Raw genomic sequence first — 18,088 nt, forward strand, 5'->3', positions numbered from 1 at the left:
TGTTACAAATGCATAAGTTGGGGTATTAATATTTTATTATACGATACGGTACTTTACATATTTTTGCTAGTAAAGTCTACAGTAGCACTTTGGGCCTTATTCTACTTCACTCTTTCTGACAAAATCCTTCTTAGATGGACAAAACCATGTGCACTGCAGGTGGGGCAGATGTAACATGTGCAGAGAGAATTAGATTTGGGTGAGTTATTTTGTTTCTGTGCAGGGTAAATACTGACTGCTTTATTTTTACACTACAATATAGATCTCACTTTGAAGTAAAACCCCACCCAAATCTAATTCTCTCTGCACAAGTTACATCTGCCCCACCTGCAGTGCACATGGTTTTATCGGATTCAGTACTGAATCCCGGTGGTCGGGATCCCGGCGTTCAGAATCCCGACGCCGGAATCCCGACAGCCGAAATGCTGACAAGGGGGGGACGTGGATCGCCCCCCCTTGCGGGCTCGCTGCGCTCGCCACGCAGCGGGCCCGGTGCCTCGCTACGCTCGGCACACTAATTTATTCTCCCTCCAGGGGTGTCGTGGACACCCACGGAGGGAGAATATGTCGGTATTTCGGCGGTCGGGATTCTGAACGCCGGGATCCCGACCGCCGGGATATTAACTGCATCCCGTTTTATCCATCTAAGAAGGAATTTGTCAGAAAGAGTGAACCAAAATAACCCCCTTTGTGTAGTAAGTTGCACAGACAGCTTTTATTGTACTCTGCTGTAACAGTTACAGCTATAAGTGATATCTTTATAAGTATTATGGGGAGAGATAAAAAATCCTCCCTAAGCTCCTAGAAGTCAAAACACTGTGTTTACCTTCATTATACAGTATTTCCTATTTGCAGTACTCAGTAGTAATGTGCTAGGTGGACAATTGGAGGGGACCCTACCTACGGTTGCTTGCCATTTCCCTTAATGATGTCATATAAACTACTTAGTCTGCCAAGTCTCCTCTTTCATATGGTACCAGTCTCAAGTCTCTTGGACACATAGAACCGGCTATATCAGGGTGCAAAGTAGACACATTTTTCCCTATTGACTAGAATGGGAGTGTCTTAGACGCTGTAGCGACTCAAGTTTCTGGAATGGTGCTACAGCTGCCTCTGAATGGGAGCCCTCTCTACATACACATCACCAAGTGGTGTAGGCTAGTGGATAACTGCGCCGCTCTCCGGTTATATGTGTCCTAGAGACTTTAGTCTGGTACCATATGAAAGAGGAGACTCTTGGCTTTCAGGGCAGTAGTAGTTTATATGACATCAGTAAGGGAAGCGGCAAGCAACCGTAGTTAGGTTCCCCTCCAGTTAGGGCCCCCCCTACTGCAAATAGGAAATACTGTATAAAGAGGGTAAACACAGTGTTTTGGCATCCAGGAACTTAAGGAGGAGCTTTTATCTCTTCCCATTATACAGTTGTACAGTACAGTTGGAGCCGCAGCAATGTTCACAGGGATGAGATGTGTAAGCTCGCTCCGCTTGGTCGAATGTCAGGGTTCCATCGGTACAGTATATCAATCCGCCGCTAGATTGGTGGAGCATTAGCCACCCAGGGGTGGCTATTTGTATTGCATGCTGAGCATCCACTCCCCTTGGTGGACGGGAGCCTAAGAAGAAAAAAGGGTCGCCAAAACCTCTGCGATGGCGCGCTGGCGGCAAGAATGAGAGGCGCTCCATCTGCAGGTTTAACATCAATATAATTTAAAGGGTTCATTGCACCTACAATTGCTGTACTTTTCTATAAAAGCAAAAAAAAAAAAAAAGAAACAACATGATTGCACTTCTTCTGACTTGCCCAATTCAACCTAATTTATTATCATTATTGTGTTTTGTCAGTCCATAGATTACCTCCGACTAGCAGGTAACTGTTTGGGAACAGGTTTTTGGCTTGCATAAGGGCTCTTGCATGACCTGAGTGGAAGAGATCAAATATTCCGTCTGCATACACCCTGACAGGTCGGTCAGCTGGAAAACACAAAGAAGAGATCCTGTCTCTTAGGAACACTGAGAATTTCGTTTCCACTTTTGTTTATTCAGACTATATGCACTTTATTGTCAAAGATAAATACAAGGATCACAATGCGTTTTTTTCCACATTATAGATATGTACTTATTTTATATAAATGCAATGTAATAGTTTTTTTCATCAATTATATCATTGTTCACAAAATATTACACAATAATAAATGCATTGTATTATATCAAGTAATAACTAATAAAATATTGTAATAAATAAAATTGAATATGTATCACTTAAATACAGTGGAAATACAATAAAATGTCTTTAACTCCATCAAAACAACAATCCAAAAATATACTGGTAGGCTAATTGGCTCCCAACAAATTAACCCTAGAATGTCTGTGTGCCTGTACATGTGGTAGGGAATATAGATTGTAAGCTCCACTGGGGCAGGGACTGATGTGAATGTTCAAATATTCTCTGTAAAGCACTGCGGAATATGTGTGCGCTATATAAGAAACTGTTAATAAATAAAAAAAATAAAAAATAAAAATCAACCCAAAATGGCTGTCTGTAACAATATAAAAACAAGACAAATAGAGAATCCAACCGCACCAAACAGACTGTGCACAGTGCTATTGGGTTGATTCATTGTTGTTTTGATGTATTTGATGTGGGGGTAGTAACCCAGAACCGACACAGAGCTGCAGTCTGCTTGGCCCCATTGGATTCTCTATTTATCTTGTTTTTATAAGATATCTTTAACTATAAAGCCCTGTATACATGGGGCGATGTCAGCCGTAATCGCAGGGAATATGGTCGCTAAGCAACCATATCCCATACTTGCCTACTTTTATAAACTAGTTTCAGGGAGATTATAGTTGGTAGTAGAATTTTGCACAGTGCCCCATCCCCATGTGTGCGGGGCAACTGTCGCCGGGAGCGCACTCTCGTGACCAGCCCTGGCAGAGAATCTCATTTTTATCAGCGACCATCTCTGGTCGCTTATGAAAACAGCACACTTAGCAATATATCCCCCAATTGCTGTTCTGACTACTCTCAGCACTAGTCACCATTGGTCACTTTACATAGATTCCAGTGTGCGCCATTTGCTGCTGTATATTTATTTATCTGATCGCAGTACAAATTTGTTCTCAAAATGGGCAAAATCATGTGCACTGCAGGTGGGGCAGATGTAACATGCAGAGAGAGTTAAATATGGATGGGGTGTGTTGAAACTTAAATCTAAATTGCAGTGTAAAAATAATGCAGCCAGTATTTACCCTGCACAGAAACAAAAATAACTCACACAGACTCGGGTCAACAGCGGTGTAAATGGGACACCCTGTGTCCCTTTACATGGGACTTCTACCCAGGTCCTGACCTGGGTTGAACATGGCTAGGACCTGGGTAAAGGTCAGTGTAAACTGGTATGCCGGGTCATGCGACCCGGCTCCCGTTTACATCAATGGGGAAGTCCAACCTCCGGACTGCAGCGTCTGCAGATTGGACGGGGGGCACACGCAGCCTCTACTGCTGTCTGCTGTACTCTGCAGACAGCAGTGGCAGCAGGGAGGAGGTGAGTGGATGCCTGCGTGCGGCATCCATTCACCTTGCGGACGGGGCTACACGGGGGGCTGGGGGCTACATGGGGGGCTGGGGGAAGCCCAGCAGCTTGCCGGGGTGATCGGCAGTCCCGGGGGGGGGGGTGTCGCATTCCCGGTGCTTGGAGATGATGTCATCTCCAAGCGCCGCCTCCGTCTACACTGTGGGTAGGCACCGCAGTGTAAATGGTGAAAATCCCGGATCCGACCTGGCTTGGATCCGTGTTCCAAATGCCAAGTCGGATCTGGTATTTTTGTTGTAAAAGGGGTATAAACATCTTACCTCTGCCCCACCTGCAGTGCAGGGCCGGATTAACAATGGGCCTGATGGAGCTTCAGCTCTCCAAATAGGCCCATTTTGTAGATGAGGACAGGGGCTTTCCAACGAGCCTAGCCCTGCGTCGCTATCACCCACCATATTCCTGGGTAAATCCCTGCATTTTCTGGTGTGAAAGGGGTATTATTTGAAGTAGCCAGGACCTGCAGTGCTCAGAATACAGCTGGACAGCCCCCGCTCTCTGCCGGGCTGTCAATGGCTGTAACTTCTGCCTGGCGGAGGCTGTCCCCCAGTTACCTCGAGCATGTAATCCCCCTTGGCAATGAGCATGTAATCCCACATGGCAACGAGCATGGAACCCCTGGCAATGAGCATGGGACCCCTGGCAATGAGCATATAGCATAATGTAGCATAATTTTTAATTGGCATTATGGTGTTTGGCATAATACATCATGGAAATTATGGTGTGTGTTTTTAATGTGCGCCTCTGGCGCTTAATGTCCTCTTTGAGAAGCACATTGTGAATTTTGGCTCAATCTATTTGGTATAGTGTGTATTTTGGCTCAATCCATGTAGCAAAATGTGAATTTTGCCTTAGTCTGTGTGGCATAATGTGAATTTTGACTCAGTCAGTGTGAATTTTGGCTCATTCCATGTGGCATAATGTGTAAAAGGCAAGTACAGTATAAGGGTGTTACTATTGTGTTGCCTGATTTGTGTTAGGAGTATATGGTGTGGTAAACTTAGGTGACCACATAAAAGGTGCTGAAATGTTGTCTACCAAGTTTTGGCTTTCAGTATTTTTTTTATGACTGAAGTGCCGCCTTACCCCGCAAGTATCTTAGGACATCAGCGTCCTGCGGGTGCACCTTTGGAGGGCACCAGGCAATATATCTCCCTGCATCCTGGGAGTGTCGGAATTTGTAATATATATATATATATATATATATATATATATATATATATATATCTGTATATAATTAGTTGAAAGTATTTACACAAATAGAGACACACCCATGATCAGACCACCCAACCAGAACACTGGTTACGCCCCCACATTACTAGGTGCTGGCCACAACCCCTATTATTGCGCATAATTGGCCCTTGATAATTTCCAGCTCCAGGCCCATTTAGACCTTAATCTGGCACTGCTGCAGTGCACATAGTTTGCCCATTTTGAGAACAAATTTGTACTGCGATCAGATCTGAATAAGGGCCATAATCACTGTTCCAGTTATTAAACTGGACTTCACTGTGATACTGCTGTATATTACAGTATCCTCTGCAACATAATCTCAACTGGACTCACCATTGCCTACTGAGTTACAGCTACCAGCTGTTGTAATCCCTCTCAGCAAAACACTCAAACCTGCTTTGTAGATACAGCACAAACTTGTTTTCTGTAAACAACACAAACCTCTTTTCTATATGAATCTTCCACAGCAAAGACAGGAGGGGGCAAGCACTGTTTTTTTTGTAACCGTTTCACTTACAGTAGTTGCTTCTACTATTTTAGGAACAACTCTATTAGTACATGTATCTTTGACACTAATAATGTGACATTGCTAATACATCATTTCATACGATTGTTTACTGAGTGCTTTATAATAGCTTTAAAAATGATTATTCTTTGCCATCAAATTATAATGACAAACGGAGGAGCCCTTGTTTCTGCAGCTACTTAACACTTGAGTTTAATATATCAGTTAATCTGCAGCAACAGGACGGATGGATTATACCATTTCAGGAAATTGAATGTAAATCTATTTCTTCATCTCTCTCTGGTGTGTGTGTAAATTCAAAATCACAGGAGCTCTTGCCTTTATAATTTAACTGTCACAAGCCGGACAGTCAGAATAACAAGTCATACTAATTATCTATAAACACAGTATATTTTTCAGTAGGAGATAAAGATGAAGGGAATCTAAACATGAAAGCTAAAGCTGGGTACACGCTAAACTATATGTAGTCCGATACAGCGGATTGGAGGACATATGGATGGGGCACATTGTCTTATGTGTACCAACTATGTTGTTGATGATAACACTTCCGTGTATCTCCAGTGTCATCCTCCGTCAGCCCTGCATGCAGCTGCCCCCACAATTAGTAACACTAGCAGTGTTACTCACCCCTTCAGATGTAAGTCTATGTTGTTAGAAAAGTCATGTCTTTTTTCACAGTGTTATTCTATTTTTACAATAGGTAAATTGAACTTAATGCAGATACATTCCTTGCGTATGACACTCTCTTTGGATATGTTTTACAAGTCAGCATAGAAACAATGCTTACAAATAAAAGGTAATCCAGAAATTTGGTACTGTAGCTCATGCCCCTTTCAGACCACACTTAAAAACCGGTATTTTGTCGATTTCTTACCGTTTTAAAATGGTAATCTGTGCGGTCTTAAAGGTGCAGGACCACTTTACCGTTTTACAAAAGCCGTTTTTGTAAAACGGTTAAAATGGAGGGTCCTACCTGTTTCAGACCCGGTATTTTGGCATCAAAATCGGGTCTGAAACGGTATTTAGGACACAGCCAATACACCCCCCCCCCCCCCCCCGCCCACATTGTGTTTAAGAAACCCCCCCGCATTGTGTTTTCTTATAAGAAAAGTGACTTTCGGAAAATGGCTGCCCCCATACGAAAGACAGTTTTTTTAAACTGGTTTTCCTATGGGGCAGCCATTTTCCGAAAGTCCCTGTTTTTTTCATAAGCGCAGCCAGCCGTCCATACTGCCGGGATCCTCAGGAGGTACCGGCTGCACGGGGGGGGGGGGGGGTGTTCTTAAACACATTGGGGGGGGAGGTGCTCTGGGGGGGGTGTTAACCCGCGGAGGGGGGGGGTTAACGGGGGGGGGGGTTGTTGTGTGTGTTAACCCGCGGGGGGACGACGACGCTGAATACTGGCTTTGACCATGTATTTGGAAAGTTTCCAAAAACAAAAAAACACACTTAAGCGGTAATATACCATTTAAGAGATGCGGTGTGAAAGGGGTTTTACCTGGCAGACCCGTTTTTGGAAACGTTTTCAAATACAGGGTCAAAGCCAGTTTTGCGGTCTGAAAGCAGCATCAGAGTCTTGCTGTCACCTCTGACAAAGGGGGCGGGCAATTCACAGTATGACTACTTTACAGTCTCTCAGTTTATATTATGCAACCTTATAGTGCTCTCCAGTTCATTTTATACCATATTACAATGAGCAGGTCAGATCATGTCAATTCAGATAAATTCACATTATAGTGCCCCTTATCAGTAAACCAACCACTACACACACTTCTCATTGAAAACGGAATATCACCCCATTCAAGCTGGCTAATGGGTCAAAACCAGTTGCTTAGCAAGGAAAATTGGTATGTAACTATACAAGGCGTATAGCAAGTGCATCCCCTGTAACCACTATGACTACACCCCTTCTCTTTTCTGGTGTAACTCCATAGAACAGCTTTTCGGTTAATTGTTCTGTTACCCTCTGATAATGCTTTCACTTGTACATGAGGGGAGGCCTAGAGAAATGTACAGTACATTTATCTATGCCCCCTTTATGTATGCTATGCAGAAAAACATAAAAATGTTATAGGTGAATAAGGGAATATGAGAGGTGTAGTAAAAAAGGAGCAATCAATACTTTTTGTATGTAGATTGTGTAGAAAGAAAGAGAGACAGTGAAAGAGGGAGAGAGAGATATTGTAGGTGGAAATAGTTGGATAGTGTTGGTAGAGGGAAGCATATGGTATTGGTGTATGCAGGGAAATTATGGAGGGTATCTAAGTAGCTGTGGTGAATTACCAGGGCTAATACTATAGATCACCCAGGGCTGTCCGATTAGCAGGAATTATGCTAATCCCTGATAACCAGCCCTAGGAGACCTGTTTTTGCAAGATAAAACACGGGTCCAGGAAATTATCAAGGATGGCCCGAAAAAAAAAACCAACAACATTTATTGCACTTTCAAAACCTGCTATAATTCAATGACCCGATTTTGAGCATCAGTCAAAAATTGCTCTTTTTGGGAGACAGTGTTACTGTACTGGAAGCAGAGAGAGAAAGTTGAAGGAAGACAGATGGTGTTGTTTGGCGTTGCAGGATGGTGTTGGCAGGGCCGGTGCCACCACTAGGCAGCTCTAGGCATTTGCCTAGGGCGCCGTCCACTGGAGGGCAGCAGTTCGCCCCTCGCCCCCCGTATGGAGGTGAGCGGAGGTGCTGGCAGGAGCGGGCAGGGGTGTCCGTGCCGCGGGGTACCACTACCTGCGGCGCTGTGTCCGTGCCACTGTCTGCCAGGAGCGGGCAGGGGTGTCCATGCCGTGGGGATACCTGCGGCACTGTGTATTAAGCTGTCGGCGGCGGCAGGGTCCCTGCAGTGATTAGCAAATAACTAGCGCTATCCAGCAGCCGGGCGGCGGGGTTTGAAAACACTTGCCGCACGCTGATCGGCTGAGATTCAGCCAATCAGCGTGCGGCAAGTGTTTTCAAAATCAGAAGCACTTCCCACGCCACCGCCTGGTCGCCGGATAGCGCGTTACTTGCTAATCACTGCAGGGACCCCGCCGACAGCTTAATGCACAGCGCCGCAGGTACCCCGCGGCACAGACACCCTTTCCCGCTCCTGCCAGACAGGGCAGCAGGTACCCCTCAGCCTCCCCCCTATCCGGTGGACACCGGGGCACCCCCCCCCCTTACCTGGGGCGCTTCGATGCCTTTCACCGGCCCTGCGTGTTGGTGAAGGGGGACAAATAGTGTTGTTGGAGTCAGGGAATGATGTGGTTGGAGAGAGATGGCATGGACTGAGAGAAATCGTGTAAGATGAGCAGTTGCATAGGCCTGTAAGGAGGAAAAGGAGAGATAAAAGTGTGAAGTACCTTTCTCCAAGTACAAAAGCATTCAGTAACACATTTCTAGTTTGATTAATTATCCAATCTCAAATGTTAGTACAGGTCGAGTATCCCGTATCCGAATATCCGTTATCCGAATTATTCCGAAATACGGACATTCCAGAAAGTGAAAAAAAAAATTTTTTTGCTAAAAACTCACTGGGGACATATGTAACAGCATCACTGGGGACATGATATGTAACTGGCACTATATATGTGCAAGACAATGATTGCTTGGCATTCAAATTCAGTGCTGAGATAGTACACACATTTTGTTTCACGTTTTGAAACCTTGTTTTTTGAACAATTAAAATATGTTTGTGTGTATTTTATGTGGTAATAAAATATATTTGTGTGTATATTATGTGTTTATACAGCATAAATGCAAGATACTTCAAAATACATCATTGAAATATTAAAATATTCCGAAATACGGAATAATCCGTTATCCAAAATTCTCCTGGCCCCGAGCATTTTGGATACGGGATACTCAACCTGTAGTTTTAATTGCTACCAGGCTGTAAATATGCCTCATCATTATCTCTGTTTAAGGTTTAGCAGAACGATCTTATTCTGATTTAACAATTTTACACCTTTATATTACAGTACCCAAGCCAATAATTACCCATGACACCCAGCCATAAATTGCAAAGCTCCGCTAAGTTTGCAAACCTCCCTGATTGCGGCAAGACAATTCTGACTTAAGGGCTTTCCCTATGTGACTTAAAAATGAGCAGGTACAGTATGTTCCAGTCGCTGGCTCTCTGCATACTGGCGCAGACTTCTGATCTACACATAGTGTCGCTATGGTATTACACACGCTATCCATTATATATTGCTGGCAAGGCCTAGTCAATAAGCTTACGCCAATCAGACAGTTTTCATTATTTTCATTTACTGGACATTTCCTGGAGGAAATATTGCAGAAATGGAAGAGGACAAGGAGGTGGGACACCACAGCCTATTTCTATAGCCAGGCCTTAGTATAAAGGATGAACAGTCTATGTACACTGTTTTGATTTTTATATAATGCAGTGGTCTATTTAAGTATAATCACTGAGAAGAAAATTGCAGGATCAACTGTGCCGCACTAAAGAAAAGACATTTTCATGGTACAATACAATTTGTATTATCACAAAGGCTAGGCTATTTTTCTTTTATATGCCTGTAATTTGTTTGTCACCTAACAAAGAAATTCCATTCCAAATGAGAACTTGTGCAACGGGTAAGGCTTCTATTCTTGGCTCTTCTGCCATCTGTGTTTCCAGCCCCAAGATATCCGTAAGCGATGGCTGAATTTTATACTGCACACAAATCTCTTTCGGAGCACTAGAATGTTCCCTCCATCACCATATGGTATAATAATGCAATGCAAAGCAAAAGTGCTATAATCAGACAAAATCACTACAGGAATTTACACACGGGGAGAAACACAATTCAATCACACAATTAATAATGTGCCCTTTAAACTGAATACATGAATAGCTGAACAGTGACAATCCCATCTAATGAGATCAGGAGATTTGGTATTCTCTTGGTACTGGTAGATAGATTCATCTGATTGTAATAGTCACTGATAGATATCTATTGGATGGGATATGGCACTGTGTCACAATTACTGGGGATGTACATTTTAGGGTAATTGGGTCTTTCATCAGGTGCAGTGACTATGATAAAAGACACTTGCCAGATCATGTACACTGTTTAATTTTAGGTCATTTTATTTATTATTTATTAACAGTTTCTTATATAGCGCATACATATTCCGCAGCGCTTTACAGAGAATATTTGACCATTCACATCAGTCCCTGCCCCAGTGGAGCTTACAATCTATATTCCCTACCGCATGTACAAGCACACACAGACATCACAGACATTCTAGGGTTAATTTTTTTTGGAGCCAATTAACCTACCAGTATATTTTTGGATTGTGGGAGGAAACCCACGCAAGCGGGGAGAATATACAAACTCCGCACAGTTAGGGCCATGGTGGGAAGCGAACCCATGACCTCAGTGCTGTGAGGTAGATATGCTTACCATTACACCATCCGTACAGCCCACACAATGTCTTTATTTATATTTTTAATCATAGTTTATTATGGTTTCAAGAGAGAAAGATAAATTGTATCCGTTTCAGAAGGAGAGCGGACTGGAAAAATAAAGGGGATGGGGTATGCAGAAAAATAATACAGAAATCAAAACTGATTTTATTAAAGAAGGGACAATGAAGAAGAAAAAAGCATTCAAAGCTAGCTAGCTGAGGAAAGCAAGGATGGGCAGAATACAAAAGTACAAAAGAAGTGGGAAAGGGGCAAGAGCAGAGAGAGGAATCAGTGCTAAGAGAAAACAAGAACGATTAGATTAGAATGTATTTAGAGGTGGGGGGGATTGGCCTCAAAGTGGGCAGTCTAAGGTGACCAGGTTTGTCTGAAGCAGTTGGACACTTTAAGTAGAAAGAAGGAATGCTTTCCATGCGATATGTGAACCAGGTGCTATTCACAGTAGAGGTGTAGGTGGATGCATCCTTAGCTTTCCAGGAGAGTGTTATCTGACATTTAGCTGTATTAGGAATATGACTGATACATTTTGAAAATGTGTAGGTGTATCTGAAATAGGTCTGGGTAGGAGGAAATAGTCTGGTATTGACCAGTAGTGACTGAATGGATGAGAGCGTGGCTACTGCTCTCCTACAGCATCTCAATTCCTCCAACTGCGTCCTCTTCCTCCCTGCAGCAGAAACAGCCTTCAGGGAATATCGCCACTACTATCCATATGGCTTTGCAGTAAAGGCGCCCATACATTTATGCGAGTTAGGCTGATTTCTCCTAATTATAAATGGATCGGGCCGAGAAATCGGGTGAAAAGTGGGCAAATTGCATTTGTCTGACATCTCATCCGATGCGTGGCCCCAAGAACAACGGATCCTGAGATTGATCCCTCTGCATATCAGATAAATCATAATTGCCGATGTTGGACCACATCGAGGCAGCTTTTCAGCAGCTGCGATAAGTCGGATTCAATTTCCCTTGAATTCCCGCAGCAGCTCCCCGGAAGTCCTTCCGTGCTATTTGTACTTGCGATAAATCGCTTGTAAAAATGGCACATCAAGTGCCAGATAGGATGGAAGGACTCCTGCCCCCCTCACGGGCACATTACATGGTCCCTTTTCTACAATGCCATTTGACATCAGCGAGTAAGCAGTGTTCTAACAACAGAAGCACATGGACCCCCCCTTTTTTTTGCACCGGGGGTGCATCGGATCACTCATTCGCACAATACATAGTTTATTATTTTTATTACCCTCCGACAATGGTTCCCGGTCATTCTGCATCTGCAGATCCACCGGGAGGTTGCATTACATTTCTTGTTCCCACCTAGACACACAGGTAATTAAAGTACGCACAAGTACATGGCGCGATGACGTCATGCTGCATTGTAGCCAACTTCCAGGCCATCCACCCTTGCCGGACGCTGCACCGCCTGTCATTCCCGGACGCTGACCTTTTATTTATTTTAAAACTCTGAAATTTGCTACTAACTTGCTAGATTTGCCTATGGTGTTTGCTTATGATGTGGCCACCAAATGTAGGTGGTTAAGGCACATTTATAATGAATGGACAGAGTAACATAGTCAGAATCAAGCATTTTAATTAATCAGAAGATCTGCCTACAGTCATACATGCATTTGTATCATCGTGCCTAAACTACTGTAATGCCCCCTACCTTGGTCTCCCAGCAAAATTATTGCACCACTTGCAGATGGTACAAAATGTAGCTGCCAGGCTATTATCCAACCAGCCTTGTTCCTTCACATGCTATATATTCAAGGAATAAGCAGTCTATTTATCAGTATACATTCAGAATGTCAACATGGATATTGTCATTGTACATGTTGACAATTAAGTGTTGACACATGATTTTTGGGTTAGGTTTAAGGAAGGGATGCTATACTCCTATAGTCCAGGAGAAATCCTACAATTTCATAGATAAACCATTGTAGTAATAAATCAGATGCACCAAATGTATAAGGATATTGCATATTACTTCTCCAAAATGACTCCATTTTAATACTCAACAACCGTGTGACTCACCCGGAGTTCCTAAATGGGCCTGAGCAATGGTTAGTTTCTCATGTGGAGCGTCACATTTGCAGCTTGTTTCTTCAGCAAACGGAGCAGGTGCGGCAAGAGTCTAAAACACAACAGAGTAAATAATAATTGTATTTATATAGCGCTCTTTCCTCAATAGTACTCAAGGTGCTTATAATTATTTCTTGTGCATATAGCAATAAATATTACAACAACATCATTGTTTCAAAACAAGCTTGATACCATAAAACTGTAGTATAGCTGGGGTTTAACCCCTTACCGCCGCAGCCTGTTTTTGCCTTCCTGACAGAGCCCTTTTTTTCAAATCTGACATGTATCACTTTATGTGGGGATAACTTTTTATTGCTTTTACTTATCCCAGTGATTTTGAGATTGTTTTCTCGTGACACATTGTACTTTAAGTTAGTGGTAAATTTTGGTCGATACAGTCTGTTTTTTTTTTTGTGAAAAATACCAAAATGTCGTAAAAAAATTGAAAATTTTGCAATTTGCAAAATGTTAAATTTTCTGCTTGTGAGACAAATAATCATACCACTCAAAATAGTTAATAACTAACAAAGACCATGGGGGAAATTTACTAAAGGAAATGTGTAAAAAATAGGTGTAAAAATAGGTGTATTTGTACCCAGAAATACACCTATTTTTGACATTTTCTATCCCGAAAATACAGCAATTCGTATTGATGTGCTATCAATACGAATTGCCATATTTTCGGGATAGAAAATGTCAAAAATAAGTGTATTTCTGGGTACAAATACACCTATTTTTACACCTATTTTTTACACATTTCCTTTAGTTAATTTCCCCCAAAATGTCTACTTTATGTTGCCATTATTATTTCAACCTCCTTTTAATTTTTTTGGACACTAGGAGGCTTAAAATATGAATAGCAAATTCTCAAATTTTCAAGAAAATTTCAAACACTGATTTTTTTAGGGACCAGTTCAGTTCTGATGTGACTTTGAGGGACTTGTATGTGAGACACCCCCATAAATGATGCCATTTCAAAAACTGCACCCTCACAGTATTCAAAACAGCATTTTGGAAGTTTGTTAACCCTTTAGGTGTTTCACAGGAATTAAAACAAAGTGTAGGTGAAATTTCAAAATTTCATTTTTTTAGCAGATTTTTAATTTTAATACATTTTTCTAATGAACACAGTAGATTTTACTAGAGAAATGTGACTAAAAATTGATTCCCCCAATTCTTTTGTTTTCATAAATATCCTATATGTGGCCCTAGTGTGCACGTTGACCAAATCATAGGCTTCATAATAGAAGGAGCACCTACTTGATTTTGGAGCCTCCTTTTTATGAGATTATTTTTTAGGCACCATGTAGGATTCTAGGCACCATAAGATGCTAAAAGTTAGGAACCTCCCCCACAAGTGACCCCATTTTGCAAACTACACCTCTCAGGGAATTCATCTAGGGGTATAGTGTACATTTCAAACCCCCAGGGGTTTCACCAATTTTGGTACAACTGGGCTGTGAAAATGAAAAATTACATTTTTTTACACAAAAATGCAGTTCTGGCTCAAAATTTTTCATTTTCACAAGGAATGAAGGAGACAAAGCACCCCAAAATCTGTGCCGCAATTTCTCCCGAGTACGGCAATGCCTCATATGTGACCAAAAAATACCATTTGGGTGCATGGCAGGACTCCGAAGGGAAGGAGTGATATTTGGATTTTGCAGCACAGATTCTGGTGGAATGAATGGTGGGTGCTATGTCGCATTAGCAAGACCCCCGAAGCACCAATACAGTGGAACCCCCCCACAAGTGACCCCATTTTGCAAACTACACCCCTCAGGGAAATCATCTAGGGGTATAGTGTACATTTCAAACCCCCAGGGGTTTCACCAATTTTGGTACAACTGGGCTGTGAAAATGAAAAATTACATTTTTTTTACACAAAAATGCAGTTCTGGCTCAAAATTTTTCATTTTCACAAGGAATGAAGGAGACAAAGCACCCCAAAATCTGTGCCGCAATTTCTCCCGAGTACGGCAATGCCTCATATGTGACCAAAAAATACCATTTGGGTGCATGGCAGGACTCCGAAGGGAAGGAGTGATATTTGGATTTTGCAGCACAGATTCTGGTGGAATGAATGGTGGGTGCTATGTCGCATTAGCAAGACCCCTGAAGCACCAATACAGTGGAACCCCCCCACAAGTGACCCCATTTTGCAAACTACACCCCTCAGGGAATTCATCTATGGGTATAGTGTACATTTCAAACCCCCAGGGGTTTCACCAATTTTGGTAGAACTGGGCTGTGAAAATGAAAAATTACATTTTTTTACACAAAAATGCAGTTCTGGCTCAAAATTTTTCATTTTCACAAGGAATGAAGGAGACAAAGCACCCCAAAATCTGTGCCGCAATTTCTCCCGAGTACGGCAATGCCTCATATGTGACCAAAAAATACCATTTGGGTGCATGGCAGGACTCCGAAGGGAAGGAGTGATATTTGGATTTTGCAGCACAGATTCTGGTGGAATGAATGGTGGGTGCTATGTCGCATTAGCAACACCCCCGAAGCACCAATACAGTGGAACCCCCCCACAAGTGACCCCATTTTGCAAACTACACCCCTCAGGGAATTCATCTAGGGGTATAGTGTACATTTCAAACTTCAGGGGTTGCACCAATTTTGGTACAACTGGGCTGTGAAAATGAAAAATTACATTTTTTTACACAAAAATGCAGTTCTGGCTCAAAATGTTTCATTTTCACAAGGAATGAAGGAGACAAAGCACCCCAAAATCTGTGCCGCAATTTCTCCCGAGTACGGCAATGCCTCATATGTGACCAAAAAATACCATTTGGGTGCATGGCAAGACTCCGAAGGGAAGGAGTGATATTTGGATTTTGCAGCACAGATTCTGGTGGAATGAATGGTGGGTGATATGTCGCATTAGCAAGACCCCCGAAGCACAGTGAAATGATGAACCTAATAATCCATAGATGTGTGGTATATTTTAAAACACTCCTTCATACATAGGCCGGGTTTGTCGGGGCAAGTTTCACAGTGGAAAATAGTTTGCTTTCTTATTCCCTTTTTATAGCAAACTTTGCACCTTATTTGTGTCCTGCCCTTTTTTCCATTGGAGAGGATTTCGTTAGGAAAATGCTGCCCTGATACAATACGGGGGCCAGTACTAGAAGTACTGGGGCCAGTACTAGAAGTACTGGGGCCCTCTGCCTGCTGGTTCCCAAATATTAGGCCCTTTATGACTTCCTCTTGAAAGTGCATAAATGTCCCCGTCTGGCTGGTAGAACAGAATAGTACGTAAGCGTTATACAGTGCCATCTGGATGATATACACGGCCAGCTTCTTATACCATATTTTTGTTTTCCGCAGGGCACTGTACGGCTTCAGTACCTGATCTGAAAGATCCACTCCGCCCATGTACTTATTGTAATCTAGGATACAAATAGGTTTTGAGGTGTGGGTACTGGTACCTCGTACAGGGACGGAGGTGGTACTGTCTCCGTGAATTGTTGTCAGTATAAGGACATCCCTCTTGTCCTTATATTTGACCAACAACATATTTTCGGTGGATTGTGCCCTGCTTTCACCCTTTCTCAGTAATTGGGCAACGTGCGTTTTTGGGAGGCCTCTTTGGTTCTTGCGCACAGTACCGCAAGCTGCTGTACCTCTTGAACCAAGGGCCTTAAACAGGGGGATGCTGGTGTAAAAGTTATCCACATAGAGGTGATAACCCTTATCCAGGAAGGGGTGCACTAAATCCCAGACAATCTTTCCACTAACACCTACGAGGGAGGGGGGGCATTCTGGCGGTTCAATTCTTGTGTCCTTCCCTTCATATACCCTAATCCTGTGGGTGTACCCTGAGGTACTTTCGCACAGCTTATACATTTTTATGCCATACCTTGCCCTCTTATTGGGAAGGTACTGGCGGAATTTAACCCTTCCTTTAAAATGTATAAGTGACTCGTCTACACAAATGAATTTTTCGGGGATGTACATCTCAGCAAATTTGGCGCTGAAATGATCAATGACCGGCCTGACTTTGAATAGCCGGTCAAAGGTGGGATCATCTCTGGGTGGGCACTGTGCATTATCGTTGTAATGCAAAAATTTAAGGATCGTCTCAAAACGAGTCCGGGTCATGGCCATACGATGAAGTGGGGTGCTGTACAGAACATCTGTACTCCAATATTGCCTAATTTCTGGCTTTTTAACTATGCCCATATGTAACACCAGACCCCAAAACGTCATCATCTCTACTTCATCTACAGGGGTCCACCTAGCAAATGATGATGTGGGGTTTTGGGCAATAAACTGCTGGGCATATAAATTACTTTGGTCCACCATTAAATTTATAAAATCATCAGAGAAAAAGACTTTGAAAAAGTCAATTTCTTTGAGGCCTGTAGTATCAAATTGGATTCCTGGGTTGGCCAAAAACTCAGGAACCTGGGGCTCAAAATTGTCTGGTGGTGGGATCCATACGGGATCAATCATTGGGGGGGTCTCAGCTGCTCTACGGGGGCGTCTTTGAGGGGGTCCCTCATCACTAGAGGAGGAAGAGGAGCTTAAGACGAATGCAAATTCATCGCTTACTTCACTGGCTGTGTCAGTGTCAGAGGCAATAAGGGCATATGCCTCCTCCGCTGAAAACAGTCTTTGGGATGATTGGGACATTTTTATTATTTTTGTGTTTGTGTAAGTGTAGTGTTTCAACACGTGTATAGTGTAGGGGGGGTACAAACTTTATTTCAACACGGGGGGTATGTAGTGTGTATGTAGTGCTTTAACACGTGTAAGTGCAAAGAAAAAAAAAAAGCTCCTGCGCCAAAAATTGAGCACAGATGTTGGTCAGTAACGTCCGTCACTGATCAGCGCTCAGCGGCCACAGGACACCCACAAAATCACCGTGGGTGTAAAAAAAATAATAAAAAAAAGACCCCACAACACCCTCCCAAAAATTTTTTTTTTTAAAAACTGCTGATCAGTCAAAGGCAACAGGAATTTGATCCAAAAAAAAAATTTAGATCAACCCTGTGCCAAAAATGCTGATCAGTGATGTACGTCACTGATCAGCGCTCAGCGGCCACAGGACACCCACAAAATCACCGTGGGTGTAAAAAATTTTTTAAAAAAAGACCCCACAACACCCTCCAAAAAAAATGTTTTTAAAAAACTGCTGATCAGTCAAAGGCAACAGGAATTTGATCCAAAAAAATTAATTAGATCAACCCTGTGCCAAAAATGCTGATAAGTGATGTACGT

The 18,088-nt window shown here is 42.7% G+C and overlaps 1 protein-coding gene across 4 annotated transcripts in view; it reads right to left on the reverse strand.

Annotated features, from left to right (window-relative positions):
- Nucleotides 1-18,088, reverse strand: part of PCYT1B (phosphate cytidylyltransferase 1B, choline) — a 105,321-nt gene that overhangs the window by 25,802 nt on the left and 61,431 nt on the right. For all 4 annotated transcript variants that reach the window (XM_083172523.1, XM_083172522.1, XM_083172521.1 and 1 more), the window contains exons 2-3: nt 12,806-12,905; nt 1,855-1,971 (exon numbers count right to left, since the gene is read on the reverse strand). In XM_083172523.1, the coding sequence (XP_083028649.1) occupies nt 1,855-1,971; nt 12,806-12,905 (217 nt within the window). The remainder of the gene's footprint in view (nt 1-1,854; nt 1,972-12,805; nt 12,906-18,088) is intronic.

This window comes from Crinia signifera, chromosome 2 (genome assembly GCF_055691185.1).
Source record: "Crinia signifera chromosome 2, ASM5569118v1, whole genome shotgun sequence".
NCBI lineage: Eukaryota > Metazoa > Chordata > Amphibia > Anura > Myobatrachidae > Crinia > Crinia signifera.